General features: G+C 29.1%; 1 protein-coding gene across 1 annotated transcript; it reads left to right on the plus strand.

The window, feature by feature from the left end:
- The first annotated feature begins 906 nt into the window (after positions 1 to 906).
- Positions 907 to 18747, plus strand: LOC129957415 (polyamine-modulated factor 1-like). Its single transcript, XM_056069721.1, has 4 exons — positions 907 to 1501; positions 8101 to 8310; positions 10299 to 10497; positions 18580 to 18747. Exons 1-4 carry the CDS (start codon positions 1362 to 1364, stop codon positions 18652 to 18654), a joined length of 624 nt encoding a protein of 207 aa, XP_055925696.1. The 5' UTR covers positions 907 to 1361; the 3' UTR covers positions 18655 to 18747.
- The last annotated feature ends 6676 nt before the right edge of the window (positions 18748 to 25423 follow it).

Raw genomic sequence — 25423 nt, forward strand, 5'->3', positions numbered from 1 at the left:
CATTTTCTGAAGAATTTGAATTAATTGTTAAAAATTGAATTCATTTCCTTGAATTGTTTACTCTAGTTCTATATTCTACCAATAGATGGCGCCAGCAGTAAACGGAATATATGCAAAGTCAAGTCACAAGCAATTAAAAAGGATTTGTATTTAATACTGCATCATCAAATACGAATGTCGGAAAGTCAAGGTTACTCTCATGAAGTGGAGCTGTAACTTCACACTTTCCAGTGAAGTCACCGCTCCCATAAATTTCACTGATATGCAATTAAATGATCCGATAATTTCCAGAATAACCGGTCTGTTTACTTTTCAACCCATTCACAGATTTCTCCTTTTCTGTTTTGTTCGAGAGCTTCTATTGGACAGATCGTATCGATTGTTATTTCTATCGTGATCCCAAACCTGTAATCGAAATATCACCAGTGAGATCGTATCAAGGATTTGAATCACATCCCTCTTTGAAAAGTATTGATCACTGATATTTGTAGCTTTTTGATATTAATTATGTAATAACCGCTTGTAAAATAATTGTCATCCCTACTCTGTGTCTGTTTGTTAACGTATTGACTTACATTCGAGCAACCAGACAGATAGACTTCCTTTGAACGAATTTTATTCAAAATTTGATATTAATCTGCAATTTTGGCATAAAAATCTGTATACCAAATTTCATATATCTAGCTTAAAGTGTTTTTTAGTCAAGTTTGTCTCAGGCGCACATTTTTTTAAAAGTATGTTTTCGAACTCAGGTAGACGTAAAGATTCATCAAAATCTCGAGCTGTTATTTTTTTGATGATTACAATGCTTTCTCTATGCTTCGTATATGGAAGGGCGTTCGAAATGCGTATTTTGACTTTAGATTCAGTAAAAATATTATATTCACGCCAATATTCTGTATTTCGTAACTGATTACGACTTTCGTAAAGCAGGGAAATCGTGAACTGATGCGGCTTTACCTAAGATTCATAATTTAATGCGGAATGTGTAAAAGACTTGAATTGCAGAACATGTGAAAAAAAGAAGGGGAGAGCCATCCCGTTAGGTTTATTGAAATATTACTAACAGCTACTGTTCCCATAAACTGAAAAATCAAAATGTAATTCTGCAATTTCAGTCTTGAGCTTCCGCGTTCAGTTTCTTTATGTAACGTGAATCTGGCAACTCACTTTTTCCCGCTTTGGTTTGATGTTTGATCCTTAAAACGTTAGGCAGGAAAACTGTTGTTCCGTGTTATTTATAAACATTCATTAGAAAATCTAGTTTGTTAAATAGTTGTCAAGGGATTGTATTTTTTTCATAAGCTCTTTTTTTTAAATTGAACTATTTTCGTGTTACATTGTTAATAGCCTGTCTACAAATGGCTTCGGCAGATAATTCTAACCAACCTTCTACAAATAGTGATTCTGTACCCAGTTTTGATACTCCTGAAGGTAGACTTGGACATTATTATGAGCATGCTGTTACTCAAACTTTAGAAAAATTTCTTGCATCTATTAGGTATGTGATTTTTAATTCACATCTTGCACATTTTTTGCAAGAAAAAAGTTGATATAAAGTATCGGAGTTAATTTTTTTTTCTTTATTTTTTTTGCATTAGCAGATGTGACAAATACTATATACAAAATGTCATGTTAAATGTAAATAATGAATAGAATTTGAAGTTAAAATAAATAATAAATTTGAAGCTATATTTGATTTTTTAATAAATTGCAAAATCTCTTATCAAAATCTGGCATTTTAAATTAAATTTAAAATATATTTACCTGCAGACAACAGAAAATAGCTTGACTTCTTTTGGATTAAATTTTGACCATTATCTTCCAGACTGTATATATCTTTGTCTATGAAAGTGATTACTCAAAAATGTATTTACTTTAATTAATAATATTTATTATCTGTGTGTAGTCTCAAAATTGTCATAGTGTGTCAGGTTTTCTACTAATCATTGAAACACAACACACTCAAATAATGTTGTTTTCTTCAGCATATTTCAAAATTGTGTAATACTTTGACAATATATGATGAAATCAGAAGTAGGGGATGCACTTATTTGCAAATTTTGCCATCACCTTCAAAGGTTTACCACTTTTCTCCTCATCTCTTGCAATACGTTCTGAAGAAATAAAGTTGGATAGAAAAAGCAATGAAAGAATAGTTCGCTATTGGCTAAATATATGAAAATATTATGGGACGAATGTTAGATTTTCACATTATTTGAATTAAGATTTTTTGATGAAATTTGATAGACAAATGAATTCAACATGTTGGGACAGTTTAATATATTAGTCAAAGTAATAATTTTCTAATATTTCATAATACAAGTCTAAGAAAAGTACTTTTTGAAAATTGTTTCAATTTTGATAATTGATTTTATTTATGTCAAAATGGGTTGACATCCAATTTTATTGTATCTTGATTGATATGATATTTTTGTAAACTGATATAATCAGAAACCTATCTCTTGTTCAAACATATTAAGCATTATTTATGAATAGAAACTAGCTTTAAAGATTGGTAATGTTACCCAAATTGCCCTTTATTATTATTTTGATTGTTTGTTTTAAGTTGTACTTTTTATTTTTAAATCACTTTTTACAGTTTTTTTTGTATTTTTGTCTCTTTGTTTAACTTACAGTTTGCATAGATTTTTCGAAGAAAACATTTTAGAAAGTGGCATGTAAATCATTGCAAATATTTATAGTTTGAGATAGTAATATAATCTAGTAATTTCTTTAAATGTTTTATTCAGGTAATTATAACAGACTCTGATGAATCATAATTTTTTAAATTTATTTATTAAACATATCATTAAAGTTAGTGAAGGAATAATTACATGTCGTATTATTAATCATTGCTGAAGTATATGATAGTGGATGCAACTTAATATCATCATTGTTAATGTTATGATTTATTTTATATTATCAGAATTCTTTGCTTTTGAATCTGTATATTCAGATGTAAACAAAAATATTTAATTAGTGTGATCATGACATTGTTAAACCTTTTGCTTACAGGCGGTATAACTGCAATGCCAGAAATTTTTTTACCTTTCCTTACGAAGTCGGTACAACCGCTGTACCAATGACAAGTTAGGATTTCCTTCCCCCGAGTGAACTTTCCAGCAATACTCTAAGTGCTGTGTTCCATAAAATCATTTCCTTATTTTATTGAACCTCATAAGGTCAGGAGTTTTCCCACCAGCAGAAGTTTAAAATTTGCGTTAGCATTGCTGAGTTTTCAAAGCCATGTTGTGGTGACTTCTCTCTCTCTCTCTCTCTCTTTTTTTTTTTTTTTTTTTTTCTAAAACAAAGTGTTAAGATGTATAAAATGTGCAAGCTTAATTTCATTCATTAATTATACCAGATGAAATCGAATTGCTTTTTTTTTTTTTTTTTTTTTTGCCCATTCCGTAATTTTATGACATTACTTTTCCTTTCCTAATACTAATCTTTAATAGCGAATGCTGACCCATATCGAACATTTATGCAGGTTGCTGCTTTATCATGTTGTTTTCACAAAAAAAAAAAAAAAAAAAAAAATAATAATAATTTAAAAAAAAACTGAAAACCTTTCAGAAATACAGCAATTTACTTTTCAATATAATGTGGTTTGAACAAAATTATGCGGGAAAAGTGGTCATTTATAGAAAAATTACCTATTCTATGAATTTCTATGCATGAATTAACATGCAAGTGATAATCAACACCAGCTTATCAAATTCCAAATAAACTAATTTTACTTTATTGAATTCTATTTTTAAAATATAAGAAGTATTTACATTTTAGAAAATTTTTGGATAGAAAAAAATATATTTTTAATTCCGTTGCTGATTATGTTAAATTCTAAGTATATTTTTTAGAAAAAGCGATACATGTTTTAAACAAATCTAATTTTCATCAAAAAATAACATTTTTAACATGCATACAAAGTATTAAGAACATAGTGAGAAAGCTACTATTTATTTATATTATAAAAGTTGCATATTATAACATTAAATAAAAACTATAATCAATTTTGTATGCAGTATATTAATCTTGAAATATTCATTTTGTTTTTAGTCTATGGAAGAAGAATGTAACCTATGCGATATGCAAGGAAAGAAATGAGAAAATTTAAATAGAAAATACAAGCAATTTGTCTTAAAATATTATACATAAATTGTTGTTCATTTATAAAAAAATAAGTTGTTAGAAGTATAAAAATAAAATGTTAACATTGTAATGTTGAAGTTTTAAAAGAAATAAATAGTAGGTATCAGCAATAACTTTGACACTTAATAAATTTCAATTTGACAATAATCACAGTAGAAGTTCCTATTTGTGTTGTTATTTAAATAAATGATTATGAAATTGGCAAAGTTTTGTTTAATTAGCCAGAAACAGCTGACCATTTTATTTAATTTAATTAGCATCATATTATTGAATTTGATAGTTTTCCTTACAAAATTAGTAAATTACCAATTTAGGGAGAAAATGAAATAGAACTGTGATATAAAGCCATATCTAGGATCCTGACAAAAACAAAACTGCAAAAGAGCAACCTGTTTACTATGGTGGGGAATGATAACCCATTAACGCTATGGGTGGTTGAAATCGAACTGGTCATTTTCAATAAACACGGTTAAAAGAAGGGGAAGGCATTTTTGAGTTTTTCTCTCTGAGGGCCGGCAGTTAGAGGAATTTTTCAGAATTTGGTTCCTGTAATCTAAAGATTAATGATATCAGTTTTGAAGTAGATCCATTTCAATGATCCTTTATTTTTAGCTAATATTAATGAATGATATTCATAGAATTTCTCCCCCCCCCCCTGTTAATTATCTTTTCCATGTGATAGAATTCACATTCTTTGGTTATGGACTAGAATGGTTTAGATTCATTTAAATTAAGGTGACCATTCATACTGATTTTACCAGTACAGTACTGGTTTTCAGGGCATAAGTCCTGGTTAGTCATTAAACAAAACCAGTACACGAAAAGTACTGGTTTTAGATTAGAAAACATTAAAACAAAAAAAGTAATAAAATAAAATTAGAACTGGCAACCCTGATAATTCCATGTGATATCGTCGGGTGTCGCATGAGCAGGACCGCCAGCCACGACGTCATACAAGCCAGTGGTGGTCTGATGTACTAACTACTGTGATGTACCTACCTTATTATTATCATGGCGGCAAAACGACGAAAGTGCGTATTTAATGATGATTTAAAATTAAAATATACATTTATTAAAGAAAGTAATAATATTGATCCTAATGAAGTATATTGTGAAAAATGTAGAAGTACGTTTTTTATTGCACATAGTGGAAAAAGTGACATTGAAAACCACATATAAACAGTTAAACACAAACGAGCAGTGTCAGCAGCAATTGCAAGTTCGAGTATGACATCATATTTTAAGAAAAAAGAATTTGAATCTGCCGAGAAGAAAATAGCTGCAGCTGAAGGTTTGTGGGCATATCATACAGTTATGCATAATCAATCTTTTCGATCAATGGATTGTACCTGTACTCTTATTAAGGCATATTTCGATGCTAAATTCACATGCTCTAGGACCAAATGCGAAGCTATAATCACCGATGTACTTGTCCCTTATGCAAATCAAATATTGGATGAAGATTTGAGAAACGTAAGTTTTATATCAGTGTATTCAGACGCCTCAAATCACAAAGAAATTAAACTTATTCCTTTACTTGTCAGATATTATTCATACAAGAATGGAATACAGGTAAAAATTATTGAAGTAAAGGATTTGCAAGGAGAAATGTCTGACATAGTTACCGAATATATTGTAGAAGTCTTAAAAAAACATAATTTAGAAAGCAAGATATTAGGGTTTTGTGCCGACAACACTAACTTTGGAGGCCTGCGAAGAGCCGGGAAAAATATTATTTTTACCGAGCTAAAAGCTACTTTGGACGGATGGGAGCTTGTGGGAATTGGTTGCTCAGCGCATATTTTAAACAATTCTATACAAATCACGGCGGACTGCCATCCAATTGATACAAACTTTAATTACCAAGATCTACTCTTACTTTTACATTTATACTGTGCGCGTCAGTGAATTAAAAGAATTTTGTAATTTTGTAGACATAGAATATTAAAAACTTTTACATTACAGTGCTACGTGGTGGTTCGCGTTACGACCAGCTATTGAGCGCGTGTTGGAAATATTTCCTGCATTAAAATCGTATTTTGCGTCTAATGAAAAAACTCCGACAATTATTAAAAATTATTATGAGAATCCTGAAACCGAACCTTGGCTTCCCTTTCTCCACAATGTGTCGTCAATGTTTCATAACACGGTATTAAAGATAGAAGGACAGGATATTTCTATGTTGGAAACAAATATCATTTATAAGGACCTGACAGGATAAACCAAAATTGCTGACAGGATAGCAAGTGTGTTTCTGCCCCTGCAAGTTCGACAAAATTTAAAAAGGCTAGAAGAAGACGGCTTAGTTAAATCGAATATTTTCAAAGAAAAAGTGGTGGAATTTTACAGCACATATTTTCAGTATCTGGAAGAATGGGAAGGCCATTTTGAGGGAATCGAGAAGTTTAATTGGATTACATTAAACATGAAACCTATGCATCAAATGGTTCAAGTATGCAGTGGCTATTTAATTCAACATTATCCGGAAATAAATGTAATTGAAGATGAGCTCTTTGATGAAATCTGTTTCATTCAGCTCTACACCACAGATGAGAAACTTGGGCATTGGAAACAAAATTGTGTTTCAGTATCAGATAGGTGGATTGAAATTTTTAAAGCCCTTAAAGAAAATGACATGTCCAATAATATTTGTAAATTGGTAGAGTATTGCCTCCGTATGCCAGGAACTAATGCACCGACTGGACGGGTTTATTCTTTATTAAACAACATCTGGACAAGCGAGAAAACCCAATTGAAAGTGGAAGCTTTGAAATCCTTGTTGATTGTCAAAAATAATTTAAATGCAACCTGTATGGAATTCTATGTAAATATACAGAAAAACAAAAATTTGTTAAAAGCAATTCACTCCTCAGAAAAATATAAAAAAACAAACTAAATTAAATAATTTCTTATGTTTTATTATTTTATTACATTAGGTATGGCTTATCATGTTATATTATGTTTTATTTTTATACTGTAAAATCATATTTTAGTTTTCACATTTCTTGTGTTTAAATAAACGCAACATTTTTTGATATCTAAAAGTTTTTTATTTGCTTAGGTATACAGGTTGGCAGTTGGATGAATTTTTGATAAAAATTTATAAAATTTGGGCGTGGCTGGTCAAAATTCATGTTGTTCTGGTTTCAGGTTAAAAAAAAATGGTCACCTTAATTTAAATGGATAGCTACAGTGCTACATCTAGCTTGAAATATGTTATACAGCTAGAAACTATTGTTGTCTGTGTTGAATTATGATAGTAAAATTTATTTTTAAAAAAATAGTTTTGAATTTCTTAACAAGCATAAAATATTACTTTTAAGTGAATGGATACAATGCTGTGATGCAGTTGAATATGCATATATATATGAAGTTTTGAGCAAGATCAGGTAATAAATGTTAAGGATCTGATGGAAAAAAATGTGTTGGAGGGGAAAGAAAAAAAAATAACTGCACTGAAAGTCAAAATGTGTCAGTCATTTAATATTTTGAAATATAGTTTGCAATATTATTCCAAACGTTTTTAAAAAAATTGTACATATATGAATCAACTGTTAAAAAAAATGTTGATAAACACCTATTGTAGAATATTTTAAATTGTTATTCTTGAAAAATTATAGTTAACCCCAAAGCAAGTATTTTTTCCCCCTTATTTTCTCTTCATGTGATAAAAATGCAATTGATTTTATTCAATATAAAAATTCTTAAATCCTGAAATGATCACATTAAATGACATCTGTTGTATTAATAAATTTATTGTTACACATTACAATTAAGCCTGGCTAATTTGAATTTTTATTCTGTTTTCTTGTATTTCCTACAAGACGGATGTTAAAATATTATCTAGGATCTGAATTTATTTTGATTAATTTAAAGTCAAAACATGTAATTTTTATTTCTACACTATTTTTGTCATTAAAATTATTCTAATATTATTATTTCTAGGTATTCAATATTCAAGTCAAAATATCCAGAGCTGTACAAAGAATGTGGTAAAGAGTTTAGAGATCTACACAAGCAATTAATAAATCAGTTAAGAGATACAATTACAACAGATTTAAAAAATTTATCCACAGAAACTAATGTATTCTCTTCATTAAAAGCACTTGATGATATGATTACAAAACAAAGTGACAGAGCTGATGAAGATTCTTGGTAAGTATTTTCTTTCAGTTTGTATTTAATAAAGTATAAATTACCTAACATAAGTATTTTTCAAAATTTTTCATTTCTTTTAATTTTTGGAAATGTAATAGTGTTAGTGCAAAAAAAAAAAGAAAAAGAAACAACTTATAATTGTAAATAATTACCACATTGAAATTAAATATGTAAATTGTTTTATTTTGGACTTTTGCTACATGTATTAAATTTAAAACAATTATTAAATAGTTAATTATTATTATAATTACTGAATAAATTTTGTTGAATTGCATAATGATAAACACATAAAAGTAACAATTCCTTGCAACATAGCATATGGAGTTTCTGTTCTTTCTTTCCCTAATTAGCAATCAAATTATACTTCACATTTAAGAGGACCAAATAAGATAGAGAAATGAAACACTTATGTGATTAGAACAAAGGGATTTATACTATAGAGTGTTCTAATTGTTTGCTGGTTTGTAGTTTTACCTACTAATAGAATATTTGTTTCTTTTTTTGTCAATTTCTTTTCTATATTTGTGTCATAGTTGTAATTTGAAAAATGAAATTGATTGAAAGTGAAATATAAAAATTGAAATGGAAAAAACCAGATGTGTAATTCTGAGTGCCAAAGACAGCCCAAGATTTTATTTTTGAAGCTCTTTTAATCATATGCTTAAAGATCTGTTAAATTATAACCTTTGCTCAGTATTTTATAATTTAGTTTCAAATTTAAAATGTACTGTTTAACTGTTCACTTTAACTACCAAATCTAATAACATTTTTTGTTTTGTTTTTTGAATGTCTTAAAATTTCAGCTCAGTTAAGAGATTTTGAACATTTGAGATTTGTATGGATACCATATAATTTTTTAATGAAATTTAATTTTTGCATATGATTTAGTTTTAATCTTATAAATTGAAATATATAATAGTTTGTTGCATGTGAGCACTTGTTCACATTAGTTAAGAGGTTAAAAATTATTCAGTGTATGATTTTTAAATGATCCTAATATAGGTTTCATATGATAAACCATAGACAGTTAGATTCCACTTAAAAAAAGTTTTCATCTTTTTTAAAACTTTTGCATAATTTATTTTTATATAAATTTAATTTGTTATGGAATTATATGAAGCATATCATTTTAAAACTGTCTGTACTGGTTTTATGTTTTTGCTTTTATTGTCTTTTATTTATAGAATTATTTCACTTTGATAGTGGTTCTCAAAGTAGGGTAGTCCAGTTTCTTGGCAGAAATGCCACAAAATACACAATTTTTAAAATTTTATTTGCATTTTAAAATTATTTTCATAAACTAGTTCCATTTAAATTTACTTATTATTGCAAAATTAAATAGTTTGATGTTTTCTATCAATTAAATATAAAACAAAATTTAGCAACTTGGAGTTAATTGAATTTTGATAGTAATTTAAAGTGAATATCTTGTTTTGAATGCTAAAATGCAAGAATCTTAGTTCTGTTTGTTATCTTTTATTTATGCAAAACAGAGTTCTTCAGTTGTTGGTATCATAAAATCAAGATATCGCACAAAAATAAATGAAGAAAAGGAAATAAGAATATTTGTTCCCAGTTTGTCATGATTTGAAGAAATATAAAGTGATTAATTCATCCATCCCTTTGATTATTATATTTATTAAAAATATGTTCAATAAATTTTTATGTGACCTATAATGTGTTATTTATTGATATAAGCTTTACAGAATTAATAACTACTTTGATGAAAGACTAGAAGTTTATTCTAAATACTTAAGATTGAAGCATTTTTTGGAACAATTATATTATTATATTTAAAAACATTTATTTGGCTATATTGTATCATATTTCACTTTTATCATTTAAAGTATAATAAATATATTAAGCTTTCTCCAAATTATAGTTTTTAGTTTAAAATGATCTTTTTTTTTGTTACAATTTTATGAAATTGTTATGAAACTTTTTATCTGATAAATAATATATTTTGCCACTCTTTTTTTCCTTAGGAGACCGTCAGGTAATCCTGAAAATGACATCAGAGACCACGTTCACCATCAGAAACTAAAGCATAAGAAATGTTTGGAATTTGTTTTGGAAACATATGTTGTAGAGAACAATAAATTGGAGCAAATAGTTGAACAAAATCATGCAGAGATTATGAAGTTAAAGAAAGAAATTGATAATGATAACCAAGAGGTGCAAAGTGTAAGTGCCTACCTTTCAATTCTTTGAAACTTTAAGTGACTTAAGTTAAAAGCTTAAAACATGAAAAAATTTAAAACACGATACTGTTTTTGTTACCTTAATTTTATTTGCTAATAATTTGCATACAAAAAATGCTAAAAAAAAATCAGGATTCACATAATTCTCAAATATAGCAACTGTTAGAAGAGTTTTATTCTTTATATAATTGAGCTGACTTATCTCATGTTTTACATATTTTTTTCAAGATAATTGTCATTTTGATATTTAATGATTTGCTTTTTTTTATACTTTTGCTGCAAGATACTTTTGATATAAGAAGTATTTATTTTTGATACTTTTTGTATTTTAAGGTATGTGACTACATTAGGGATGAATTTATTGAGAAATTCGATAAAATAGCTATATTTTTGAGTTTTTACATTAAATCGATTGAAAAATGTTTAATTAAATTATGTTAATTCCAATGTTATGTTTATTAATTATTTAAATGTTAATTGCTAAAATGAGATACATAGCAAAAATTTTCTAATTGAGAAGTTTCTAAAATGATTTGTTTAAAATCTTGCATATAGCTTAAGAAATATATTGTACAATTCTTGAACTAAGAATAAACTGTATTTTTGTCCAATCTTTAAATAATGGAGTTTGTTTGATTAGTAATTTAAATTTTTTTTATATATATTTTCAAATTAAAACAGCTACAGAACATTTCTTAAATGAACATATTGTTTCACCAATGTTCAGAACCTATAGGACGTATTGAAAAAATTTTATGCCAAATTAAGTAAAAAAATATGTTTTAGATTTTAAGAGATATTTCACAAGAAAATTTTACCAAAATTAAGAATTTGGGAAAACACTATTTAAAGTTGTAAAATAGCATTAAAACATATGTTATACAATATAAAAGATCAATGTAACTTCCAAAAAAAAAAAAAAATAAATAAATAAATAAACTTACAAACAAACTTCTAACTATTTTTTGAAGAAGTCTGCTCAGAAATCAAGAATATTGAATAAAAGTTGATAATTTAATATATAAAAAAAAAATCAAGTTTTTAACATAATCACCTAACTTAACTGTTTTTCTGTCAAGGAGATACACTGTTTCTGTTTTATATATTTTGTTTATTAGCATATTCCTCATTATCTTGACATATCTTCCTGAAACTAGCAACAGCAGACTTCAATATGCCAAAATATGACGCATTTTAAATAAGTTGAACATGTTTATAAATATCTGTAGAATATGTTTTTTCTTTTCTTTGTTATAATATATAAATTGCTTAGAGAAATCACAGTTGCTATTAGTCTTTTTTGGGACTTGCATCTAATTCATGTGCTGCAGAAATGAATGGAAAAGTTGAAAATCTTATTAAAGCGTGATTTAAATAACCAGACTACTGTTTTCAAATGTTCTGTAATTGATTAAAAACAATGTTAATTATATTGAAAAAACATTTGCCAAGTGCTATAATTTTTGCTTTATTAAAAAAGATGAATGCTTGTATACTACACAGTTCATTTTAAAATGAGACAAATCAGCAGTGCAGCATGAAATAAAGTTTCAAATTTTACGTATCATGTAAAAGTTTGATGAAAAATATTATTATTATTCATTAATTTTTTTAACTAATATTCATGAATTTATTGCATTTTATGTGGAATTTATAATCTGGAATAATTGAGAGCAATGATTTTAATTAATAATTTGAAAGAAAAAAATGACCATTCTTATACTAAATGTTAGATTTTTAATTGTGACTATAAATTAGAAATAAGTAACAATGAAAAATTATAATAAATGTCGGAAGGATAAAATTCCTCCAATATTGAATTATATGGATATGAAATTTCCAGTTTTTGCTCTAGCTTTCTTATGCCAAATGCTATTTACGAAGGTAATTCTTATGAGGAATAGACCATAGAAAAAATGCAGCTTCAGTATCACACGGCTCTAAGTTTGAGATACAATTCCATGAAAAATATTTTGTGTATATGAACTGGTGTACATTAACTCTTTTGAGGTTCAGATGTCACTATCTTCCTTCCCGTCTGTTGAGTTGCGAAAATTTAGAGAATGGATTGCTAATTTAGATGTTGTTTTTGTCATTAAATAATGAACTCTAAATTATGAAATCCATTTAAAAATAGTTCTTGCATTATTTCCAAAAGGAACCTTTATAAAAGTAAACTAAGTTATGAAATAGAAAAAAAAAAAAAAATCTTTACAACTTTTTTTGAGATCAAAATATGTTGTTACAGTTGTAATTGCGATGTATATTCATGTTTTAAGAAGCTTGTGGAAATATAATGTTAGAAATTATAATGAGGTTTTAAAATTCTGAATTAAAATAATTTTTTTTCTTCAAATATCTTTGCAATGAAGATGTAACTCTCAAACTCTATTGTGACAATTATCAATTCAAATTATATTTTTTAATTATGGAACTTAGAGAATAATTTCAACTTGCAATCTCAGGGGGGTGGGGGTCTTCTGATCTGGAAATTAGAAAACATTGATTCATTGGTAATGTGACTTCTCTGATGGGTAATAATATTCAGTTACTGGTCTAGTAAATAAAGTATGGGGTTCAGTTATTTCCATTGCGATGATAGAATATAACTTTTTTTTTTGGAGGATTTGGATCATAACCATTAAACTGAATTGAAATTGTAGTTGTGATTATGAAACCGGCATCATAAGTTTCTGTTAATATTTTCACAACAATCACTTGGTTTACTTACTTGGTTTCATTGTGTTGAGGCTTTGCAGGACAATTAGTTGTGATAAAAGAAAGTTTTGGATAATCTAGATGACTCTAAAATTTTTTGTTTTATGCAGTAAATAATAAAGCTGAATATATAAATCTTGATATCTTTATGCAAATAACTTTTTTTTTAACCTTTTTATTCCTTTTGTATTAATGAAATTTAATGCATGACTATTTCATAATTATTTTTAATTTTCAATTTTTTTTCAAAATTAAATATTTTTAAGAATTTTAATTAAATAATATAAACTAAACCAAACTTTATCATTTTTCCCAAAGTTTTTCTGATATAATTATCATGCAAAAATGATTCATATATTACATGAAAAACAAGCAAATATTAAGCAGTGTTTTAATTTTCACTAATTTTTAAAATTATTTCTAATCTGTATGTAAAACTATTCAGGGTTATTGAATCCTATTCTTACCAAAGAATAGAAGGACTTTGAACGAAAAAAGAGGAAACAATGGAGAATTTTTTTCAATCAGTTACTCAGACGCCCAATAAGAAGAGAATGTTATTTCAAATCATGGCAAAAAAACATATGATAGAACTTCTTTTCTGCTGGAGCAATGATGGGGAAGAAAATGGAATTTGAAAAATTGCTATATTTGGGTTTGGTGGTTCAGGGTATGAAAACAAAAAGAAGAGTAGGGTTTAAATCCTTATCTCAGGTGTCACCTGACATAGAAAATAAAAAAAGAAAAACAATAAAAATGTTATAATTTAATGTTAGATGGTATAAATATAAATAAATAACATTTTATAAAAGATTTTATAAAATGTTATAATTTTTAATTCCTGATAATGCCAATATATGGCTAGTTAATGCATAAAATTTACATTTTCTATTAACTTCTTAACTGTGTTGTTTTTATTTACTGTCTAATTAGATGGCATTTTGTTTTGGAAGTATATTGTATTGAACCAAGAATCTAGAGAGCACTTGAAATATTTATGAATCATATATCTTTTTTATATTGAATTATATCATCTATGACTGATTTAGATTAGTTTTAAATTTTTTTATATAAAATTATGGTAATTTGATGCATGAAATACATTCAACTATATTTGGAAAGATTTATTTAATTGGTATAGTGTGAAACTGTTGATAACCACAATTAATCAATTTATTAAACTTGATTTTATCCCAATATATATATTTATTATTCTGTACCTGTTACAGATAAAGAAATAAAATATAGAAAAAAATGGGGGGGGGGGGAATATTTAGATTAGTATGCCAAAAAAAAGTTAAGGTTGTATTAGTAAATTTTAGGCTAAGTGTTAAAAAACGAGCCATGAAAGTCGCAGTGTAAATACATATTTCAATATTAATGATAAAATCACATCATATATAAACAAATGGTGAGTTATTTATGAGAATTATTTGATTCATATTTAGAGATCAATCGCATATAATACAAACTCTACCAAAGATGCCTGATTTCTTTAAATTGAAAAGTGAAATGCAATAATAACAGCATTATTTCTACTGTTTACCATAATTACTTAAACATGTATTTCAACCATACTGTTTAGTATTATTCAAACATTAACAGAAGTTGATTTTAATGGACAAATGAATCATTTGAAGAAAATTTTGAAAGGCATTGAGGTAAAAGTAAATTGTTTGTTTGTAGACTTTCTACATTCTTGTATGTATATAAATAGTCAGATCATTGATCTCGAAGAAAATTTTCATTTAATAATGATGGAAATTTGAGTTTTAAAGTCTGTTTTTGAGAAAATAAAATAAATACTTTCAATATATGTACAAAATGCTGCTATGATAAGAAGATCTGCTTGCTGACATTATCAAATTGTTTTAAATCAATGAAAGAGCTTTCCTACTTTGATTTATCTGAATGCTGCAATTTTATTGATATATATTCAGAAATATATTGCTGTACCATATACATTTGCAAATGTAATACTGCATTAGTCTTCATATCTATGAATTCAGATATAAATATTCTAAATAGTAGTTACAGGTTATATAATTTGAAAGTGATTCAGTGGTCTCTCCAACCAAAGAACTAATTATTTAGCTTATATTTTGACATGAATATTGTTGTACTATGTACTGCATTGAAAGCATGTTGTTCATCTGGAAGTTAACTTTATGCATTTCTCTTATGTTTTTGTAATTTTCATGGATATTTTCTAGAATTTTTTCGATAGTTTCATTTACCTGTTGAATTTGCCTTCACAGATCTTTCATTAAACAGAAGCGACCCTTTTCAGAGCCCAAAATTTTGTCTTATATTGATGAAGCTAAGCTGTTACACAGCAAGTTCTTTATTGTTAAATATAAATAATTAGGTTTCAGATTTCTGATAGAATATTATTGAAACTCTTATTTGCTCTATTATACTTTTGTAATTTTCTTGATTTGGTTCATTCCTTTTCTAAATACAAAAAGTCAAGAAGAAAAAAAAACATTTTTCAAGACTAAGAAACTTTATTCAGTTTTTATTTAAATTAAAGCATTGTAAGCAATTGAATTAAACTTAACCACATATTTCTTTTCACATATTATTCTGTGTTAAGATGTAGCATCCTCATTATAATAAGCAAGCAAGTTTGGAAAGGTTACTAAGCAATCCTTCAGGGGATTGGAGAATGTCAGCAAGTAGAGGGCTAAGTTCCTTTAATGTTACTCTGGTCTGTTTGTTTGTTTCTTTTTTTTCCCCCTCCTTTCATTATTTTTCAATTTTTTAAGTATTTCACTGTATTTCTTTTAAATTTCTACATTGTACACTATTTGGTGGAATTTATATCTTAACTGAAATAAAGAAATAAGAGTATATGTTTTCAACTCGAGGGGGGGGGGTCGTGCGAATGCTCAGTTAATGATTATTGTTCAACCTTTTATTTGTAATAAATTGAATATTTAATATTTTATTTAAAGTATTGAAATTAAAATAATTAATAGCATTTTATGTTTTTAAAGCTATGTTTATTTTCACTTTCAAATTAAGATTTTGCAGAACAATTTTTTTTAAAGGTAATTTTTCTACTTTACAAAGTAAATTTATTTCTACTGTATTTTATTTCAATTATATAAAAAAAGAGACTCAAGTTAATTATTTTTGTGAAGAAAACTTATTTTAATTCTATTTGAAATAATTTGAATTTAAGTAAAAAGTATCCTTTCCTTCCCTTCACAAAAAAAAAAAAAAAAAAAACTAAATGCTATAAAAAATTCTAACTGCAAAAAAGATTTGAAACCATTGCCAAAAGGAAAGAAAAGGCACAAAAAAGTTCTTGAATTTGGAGAGGGGGTGAGGGCTTGGAGGTAATAAAGCTATTAGTTGCAAAAATTCATCATATCTTATTGAAAATTCTATCAGATAGAATAATGTATTATGTTTCTTTAATTGAATAAATTTTGAAGAAAGTTAAGATTTAACAGATCAAAATAAAGGCTGCCTTTCTTTTGCATGTTTATTCACAATCAAATGCAGATTTATTCACTTAAGAAAAGGTTATTTAGACACGACACCATTTTGCAGAAATGTGTATGTCAGCGTTTTTGGAATCGAATTTTACCATTCTTGAGATTAATTAATTTTCTTTCATTCTGCAATTTTTTTAATACTTCAAGTACTTTTTGTATAAATTTATTTATTTTATTATCAATTAATCATACTTATTTTATATCTTGATGTTTATATTTTAAGTTATATTTTATATATATATTTATGCAGTTAATTATTTTATAAAGTTCAGTTTTTTTTGTATGTGTGTGCGTGTGTGTGCATGAATGTATGTTTCAAACTTATATCATGCCTGGTTATTGTACTCATTTTTCTTTGCACACTACTGTAGAATCCTTTTACAGTGTGCGGCTAAAAAACCCGGACAAAGTTATTGCATCCTAGAATAGAAGTTAACCAATTTCTTTTTAATTTGTGTTCATTTCTTTTTGTCTGTCACTTCAATTATAAAATATTTTTTCAATATTTCTCTTAGTTTACGCATTGTCTTTGACTTTTTTACAAGGGCAAGCAAAATATCTTCAATTTTAGAATTGCTTAAGCAAGGAAAATGACAATTTGAAATCGTTCGTTTACTTAATGTTCCTTGGCAAACAGTGTCTGATGCAATCTGCCGTTTCAAAGAGCTTGGCAATGAAGGCCCACGTCCAGGAAATGGACGGAAACCTATGATGAACACTTTCAATAACCACAAGGCCAATGAGCGAGTTCAACGAAATCCGAGAATTCCCATGAGAAAGATCGCTTGTGAAATGGGAATAAGTGACCCATCAGTGCAACGAATGGCAGAAACATAGCTTAGACGGAATCTTATAAGTTCCAAAAGGTTTAGCTTCTGACTAAAGAAAGCCAACTCGTGCGGCACCAAAGATGTCGAAAACTTTTGAGACGAACCTCACGTCAGTGTCGGGGGAAATTCTTTTTCACTAATAAAAAGCCCTTTGCCTTCCAATAAGCTCATAACTTCCAGAAAGATAGGATTTAGTCTGTAAACACTCCAAGCACCTCAGCTATTGTTGAACATAGCCAACATTCAAAGTGAGTTATGGTCTGGGGCGGAATTTGCGCAAGGGGCAAAACACCCCTGTTTTTATGGATGAGGGTGTTAAAAATCAATAAAAAAGCATACCAGCGAGACATTCTAGAAGCTGTTGTATTATCGTGGTCCAAAAAGCACTTCGGCAATGTAAATTGGACGTTTCAACAGCACTCCGCATCAGCTCCCAAGGCCAAAAGGCACAAGAATGATCATCTGGAGAGAAGTCACAACACTTGCCATATGTCAATCCCATGGATTACATATGGGCCATTTTGGAGTTTAGGTCCTCCACTAAACCAAACAAAAGTTTGGACTCACCAAAATAATCGCTTCGAATCGGGAATGGAATAGTTAAAGGTAGAAGACTTGCGGTCCATTGCTGAAAATTTCAATGAGCGTGTGCGGCTCTGCGTCGCTGAAAAACGCAGCCACTTTGAAATGAATTAAATTTAAATATTAGTAAAAGTTTTCTTTTGTTATTATTTGTTTTATTAATTAATTTATTTTTAATAAAGTTATATTAAAAATAGTTTGTCTGAGTTTTTCTGCCACTCCCTGTAGTGTTTTTCACTAGACAATGGAGTCCTTTTTTTGATAAAATTTTAAGTTAATACAGAAATTATCAATCAACTATATTCATGGCCTTTACCATTACTTTCAGATACTTTACTTTATTTTCTATATACTTTCAGATATTTTAACAATTTTCTATAGACCATTCCATCTCCTGTTTTTTTACTTTGTTTCTTTTTATATTTTCAGTATTTTGCTGCTGTCAACGCTCTTGATCTTCTTAAGTTGGATGAAGATATCCATTCTATGTTTGGAAAGAAATAAAAAGAAGAAGAAGCTTATTTATCATTGTTTACATTATTTTTGCTTTTGTGACTTGTATTTAATAATATTGATTTATTTATGTGTATGTACATATAATCTTAATAAATGTGTAAATATTTATTAATACATGTGTAAAATTGTAGTTGTAGTAATGTAAATTGTAGTAAATGTAAAAAAATAAAAATTATTTTTTTCGAATTTAATTTTATTCTAATCTTTCAGCAAGAAACATGAACAACTTGGTATTTTATTGGATGCCTAGTACTATTGTTGATTCTCTGAAAAAGCTAACTTTTCTTTTATGTCCTTTATGGCAATTTTGAAAATGGTTAATTTATATTTATAAGCCTTTTTCAAAGCTATTTAAGAATGTTATGGAGATTATAAAAAAATTGATTATGTATTAAAAGTAATTTCATTTCCCTAATATCAGAAATCTTTGGTATTGATTCAAAGGTATTGCCTTCTTGATGGAATGTGTTTCAATATTTAATATCTATTCATTTGCTTTTATATGACACACCACTTTAAAATATAAGAATTGGCTTTTCAGTGATGAAAATTTTATTTTCAAACAATTTTTTAAAAAATAAACTAAAAATATTTTTAAGTATATATAACAAGAATATTTTTATATCTTTAGTTACTAGATGTATATTGGGTGTTGCCTGTATATCAAATGTATTTTTTTACGTGCACATAATCGTTTCTGTTTAATTATGAGTAAATTCTAAACCTCTTCCATTAATAAAGGATAATGTGTATGTGTGTTAATGCCCCACAGACCAGATTGTTTAACATAGAACTATCTAATTGTGTGTATATGCATATATATATGAGGGCTGTCTAAAAAATATCCGACCTTTAATTTTCTTGCATGCGTTAATGATGCTAGAGCTGCGGCACTTTGCACAGTGGATGATTACTTAATGTGCATGCTTGAATTTTTTTCTCCCTGTACGAGTGTGCTAGTCGCTGCCTTCTGGCTGCTGAGTAGTTAGGTGTTGTTATAAGTTTTGTCGGATTTTTGATTTCTCTCAAAATGATTGCACTAGTTGAGCAAAGATACTACATCAAATTTTGTCAAAAGCTTGATGATTCCCACAGTGAAACAATTCATAAGATTTAGCAAGTTAGGAGTGATTCAAAAATGGTCAAACATCGGTGGAGACGATTGCATGAGGAATACGCACCGGAAGGACAAACAGTGACAAAAGAGTAATATCATCAGGTTCTATGCCGATTTTTCGGTTAAAAAAACTAGACCTTTGAATGACGAAAACTGGCAGTTGTATCATGACAATGCTCCGACTCATTTGCCACACTATTCTTGGCAAAACACAAAATTCCAGTTGCCTCCCAACCTCCCTACTGTCCAGATATGGCTCCTTGCGACTTCTAGTTTTTTTCAAATTTGAAGATACCATTGAAAGGATCCCATTTTGAGAGTAGAGAAGAGATAATGCAGAATGCGACAATGGAGATGTACACCATTCCAAAAGAAAGCCTTCCAGTAGTATTTTCGTCTGTGGAAGGATCGGTGGGCTAAGTATGTGAAAGCGCAAGTGGTCGACTTTGAGGGGGATTAGGGTCCCAGTTTCGTCACAATATATTTATCCCGGCCGAATGTCGGATTTCCAGATCAACACCGTCTGTCGAGCTTACGAAACGCCGACACAACTAATATTCAGGCAGAGGCCGACTACCACCGTTCGACGAAGACTTTTCGCGCACCTACGCTCGCTAATTACGCGGTAAGTTGTTTCAATCATATAATGCACTTTTTTTTTTTTTTTTTTAAACATTTCTAACGTCCTTCTAGAGGGAATTATCTAACTTTCTGTTTCTTTTGATCCATTTCCTATTTCCCTGTAAATATTCCCCTGTAATCTTTTCCCTTTAATTTTAAATAAATTCTTTTATTTTTAAGAAATCTCTTCATCTTTCGTTTACATTATTTTGATCTTAGTTGTGAAACTGAACCCATAAATATTAAAAGACACCTCGCCATTCAAACCCCCGCTTTATCCGAAGAGTCTAACTTTTTGCGGGGGGAGATTGGGTTAGACTTCCACAGAAATAATTGGGTGCTAGTCCGGGATTGATTTAAAATCTTCCTTAAATATTGATCGGAATTAAAAATTAGTCTGCATAATTTGAATTCCTAATCTTTTTTTAAATTGACTTAATGCCTGAAATGAAAAAAGCTGACTGAAATATAAACGCGCGGCTTGCCTCTCAATACTAACAATAACTACGCATTCCTGTTCAAGTGGAGTCATCTCGTCGTTCAAGTTCTTCTGAAAACCCATCCACAGAGTTCATTAGCTTCATCTCCAGTGTATACATCCAATATACTTCAGAAGCTCCTCTTTCAACAGTGGCGATCAACAGTATCTCCGTCCGAACGTCGATCTCTAAGGGGAATTAATAACTAAAATATCTTAAAACGTTTCCAACAACACCAGTGAGGCATCGCTATATCAGGTACTGTGTCTTTGTTGTTTTCATTAAAAGAAAAATCTGGAAGAAAGACTACAGAAGAATTTCAGAGCCGCAATCTTGTTGTTTATAAAATTGTTTTTTAGCTGATTAAAAGGAATAATTCATATTTTTAAAGTATCATGAAAGTTTATATTTTTTGAAATACTATTTTCCTATTTGTGTATATATAATAGCAACTATCAAAATGCTCTGCAAGTATAGCTTTTAAATATTGAGGAAATCGTACGTAATATTCAAGTTGTTTTATTTGTATATTTTCATTTAAAAACGAATTGATTTATCGTATTCTATATGCTTCTTGGTTGGCACTTGCCAAATTTGCAAAGCTATGCAGTTTCGTTTCTTTTGCTTCACTGACCTTCGCTGACGCCTCCTAGCTCGTTAAGAATTCATTTATCTGTCGCTCTCAAGCGATTTAATCTAAACAAAAGTTGATCGAAGCTCGAAATGTTTAGATTAAGTTTAAAAGGTTTCTCAAAATAATTTCTCGATCACTGATCTGTTTTTACATTTTTCCTGCAGCTGTGGGGCAATTTTCCATTCAATATTATGAGAATATCTTTTGACGTAATTATTATGCCTTCCATTAAAACGTGTGCTCATTTTTAGAATTTGCTGATTCAAGATTTTACATGTGCTTGTTTTTAATGTTGTAATTAAAAAAAAAGTTCTTTTCTCAAAGTAGTTAACTTCTATATTAATCTAATTGTTTGGATTTTTGTATAAAGAACTTTGAATGATTAAATTCTTTTTCATATTTTAACAAATTTAATCACAGTTTTTAAAACAAGATTTACATTGTTTAAATCTTTTTTTTTTTCTTTCAAACTCTTTCTGCATTTATTACAACGAAATGAGACAACTGATATATTAAATTTTTTTATAAAAGTGTTTTTTTTAAATTAATAATTGAAGTATTTCAAATTAAGTATTACGTATTTTAGCTCGCACAGTTGTCTTTACACGTTACTGGTCTAGAATATTTCTAAATGAAAAAAAATTTGCGTATTTCATCGTATATTTTGGTGCAATATGATTCTGTCTTGAGAATTTTGATAAATAAAAACGAAATTTGCCATACTATAGCGGCATCATTGTTATTGTCTGAAAGCGTGACAATTCCGTTAATTCCTTTAGTTACTAACAAAAATTAAATTTAAATTTTAAAATGGCCTATCTCGGAATATTTATTCGTCTTAGCCACAGAACTAAATTTAAACACGGATCAATCTATGAACCATCGCCACACTCAAAGACTTAATTACTAGTAGTGAAAAATATGACGAAGACCTAACTATAAACCTGCATACAACGATAGCTGAAGATCCTAAAGCCAGGGAGAAACAGCAAGAAAAATTACGTAAAGAAGAACAAGAAGAAAAACTGCGTCTCGGAACAGTTGATGTTAGAGGAACAAAAACGGTAGGACAAACTGGCTGAACGCAAGCGCAAAGATGAACTTGAGTTGGAAAAGTTAAAAGATCCAAATGCAATCTATATTAGGTGCTGGTACATCCGAAGCAAGTGATACTAAATTTCTCATCAAAGAAGTGTCAAATTTTCTACATCGGTTCAACTTGAAAGAAGACATCAGTCTTTATCTAAAATTATTTGAATGTCAAGCACAGAGATTGAATATTAATCAAGAAAATTAGGTTTCTCATTTATTAAGTTTATTACCGCTGGAAGTATCTCGCATCATAGCGAGAGAGCCTGATGACAAAGCTAACTCTTACGAACACGTTAAAGACTTACTGCTGAAACGTTTTAAACTAACTCCAGAAAAATTTCGACAACTATTTGTCACTCATCAAAAAGCACTTGGAAAAACGAGAACTGATTTTTACCATGAACTTACTTCACTTACTTACTTACTTCAACGGCTGGATAAATGGATTAAAGATAGATACTTTCGAGAAATTATCAGATCTAATCATAACAGATGAACTAAAACTAAAAACGCCTTTTGAATTTAAGAAATATTACCTGATGAATGGACAAATATGAACTCTCCTGCCCAATTAGCAGAAGAATTCGAAGACGTTAAAGGACTTTGAAACAAAAATCGAGCAGTCCATTTGTGAAGAAACAAGAATTCAAACCCATGGAAAAATATCGTAGAAGCACCGAGAAAATTCGAGTATAACAGGACAGATAAGAAGTTTCCAGAGTCAACAAATTACAACAAACATCATGAAGCTCCTGTTACCAAGTACGAAATCCATCAAAGAAATCAAGACAGCACACACAAAGGGTATTACAAAAAAAAAAAAAAAAAAATCACGAAAAACACTTGAACTACAATGCTTCCAAACATGCTCAGGCGAACTATTCAAAGTCGCAGAAATTCAAAGAACCTCCGAAGGAAGTAAATACGTTCACAACGAAGAAAACAAACGCCAAAAAAAGAGATAAATGAATCAAAGGAAACTTGCACATTCATCGTTAAGGAAGGTTTAGGTACTAAAGAGATATTTTTCGGAAAGAATAAAATCACAGCGCTTATAGACAGTGATAGTACCGTAAATTTGCTACGAGAGAACAGAAGCAGAGGAATAATGGATCCAACAAAATTATCGAAGAATAAAATGCTTCTCACAGGTATTGACGAAGCACAAGTGACAACTATCGGTTCCTTTGAATATGAATTTGAAATGGACAATGAAAATTACATTAACTTGGCATGTTGTACCTGCCGATAGATTAAAATTCGAAGCAGTTATTGGGTGAGACATTTTGGAACAAGCATCGATAAGTTTCACCAAAGAAGGAGTTAAATTCAACAAATATGGGAATCAAGCACTGCTTATGCAAATATCTGCTGAAAAGAAGAACTAGATCTGCATCATGTTGAAAATCGTCAAATCAAGAAGGAACTTGAGAAGTTAATACAAGACTACAAACCAGAACATCTACCGACATCACAACGAGAATTACCTTGAAAGACAAAGTACCAGTCTGTCAACCACCTCGCCGACTAGCGTTCATAGAAAGACAAGAAGTAAACGAACAAATAGAAGAATGGCTCAACGAAGGCATTATACGTCCGAGTTCATCGGAATATGCAAGCCCAATCGTAATGGTATAAAAGAAAGATGGATCTTCGAAAATGTGTATTGACTACAGAAAATTGAACCACAAGCTTGTGAAAGATAAATTTCCCTTACTTCTCATCGAAGATGTTTTGGACACTTTGCAAGAAGCAAAGGTATATTCTTCTACATTAGATTTGCGTAATGGTTTCTTCCACGTCGATGTTGATGAAGATTGCTGATAGTATATGTCCTTTATTGTTCCAGATGGACAATTTGAATTTAACAAAGTTCCTTTTGGTCTAAGCACAAGTCCGGGAGTTTTCCAACGCTATGTATCAAGTATATTTACAGATCTTACCCGGAAAGAAATTGTAATCAGTTATTTAGATGATCTCGTAATTCCAACGAAAAAGAAGGTCTAGAAAAACTAAAATTGTGTTCGAAGTTGCGAAAAAATGCGGATTAGAAATTAAATTCAAGAAATGCCAATTCTTAAAAAAGAAAATCGAATTTCTAGGTCACATTGTGAAAAGTTGAACTATTAAATCATCTGCAAAGACACTGGCTGTCCGAAAATTCCCAGAACCATTAACAATAAAACAAGTACAAAGTTTTCTCGGCTTAACCGGGTATTTCCGCAAATATATCAAGGACTATTCAAAGATAGCTAAACCACTTAGCGATTTAACGAGAAAAGAAAACCTTTTTGTTTTTGGGACTCAACAAAAAAAAAAGAAGCATTTGAGAAATTAAAGAAAATCATGATTGAAGACCCACTCTTGCATATTTGCAAGTATGGAAGAAGAACAGAACTGCATACAGACACTTGTAAACAAGGGTACGGCACAATTTTATTACAAGAAGCCAAAGATTGAAAATTACAACCAGATTACTACATGTCGAAGAAGACAAATACAGCTGAAGAAAAGTACGACAGCTATGAACTAGAGGTACTTGTAATTATCAACGCATTAAAGAAGTTTTGCATTTATCTTTTAGGACAACATTTTTAAATTGTAACTGACTGTGCAGCATTTCAGAAGACTATGCATAAAAAAGATCTAATGACTCGCATAGCCAGATGGGCACTTCAATTAGAAGAATTCGATTACGAAATAGAGCAGAAAGCTGGAAGTCGAATGAAGCATGTTGATGCTCTTGGTCGATATCCAGTGATGACAGAGCACAGAGCTGGAAGTCGAATGAAGCATGTTGATGCTCTTAGTCGA

Source organism: Argiope bruennichi, chromosome 11 (genome assembly GCF_947563725.1).
Source record: "Argiope bruennichi chromosome 11, qqArgBrue1.1, whole genome shotgun sequence".
In the NCBI taxonomy this organism is placed as follows: domain Eukaryota; kingdom Metazoa; phylum Arthropoda; class Arachnida; order Araneae; family Araneidae; genus Argiope; species Argiope bruennichi.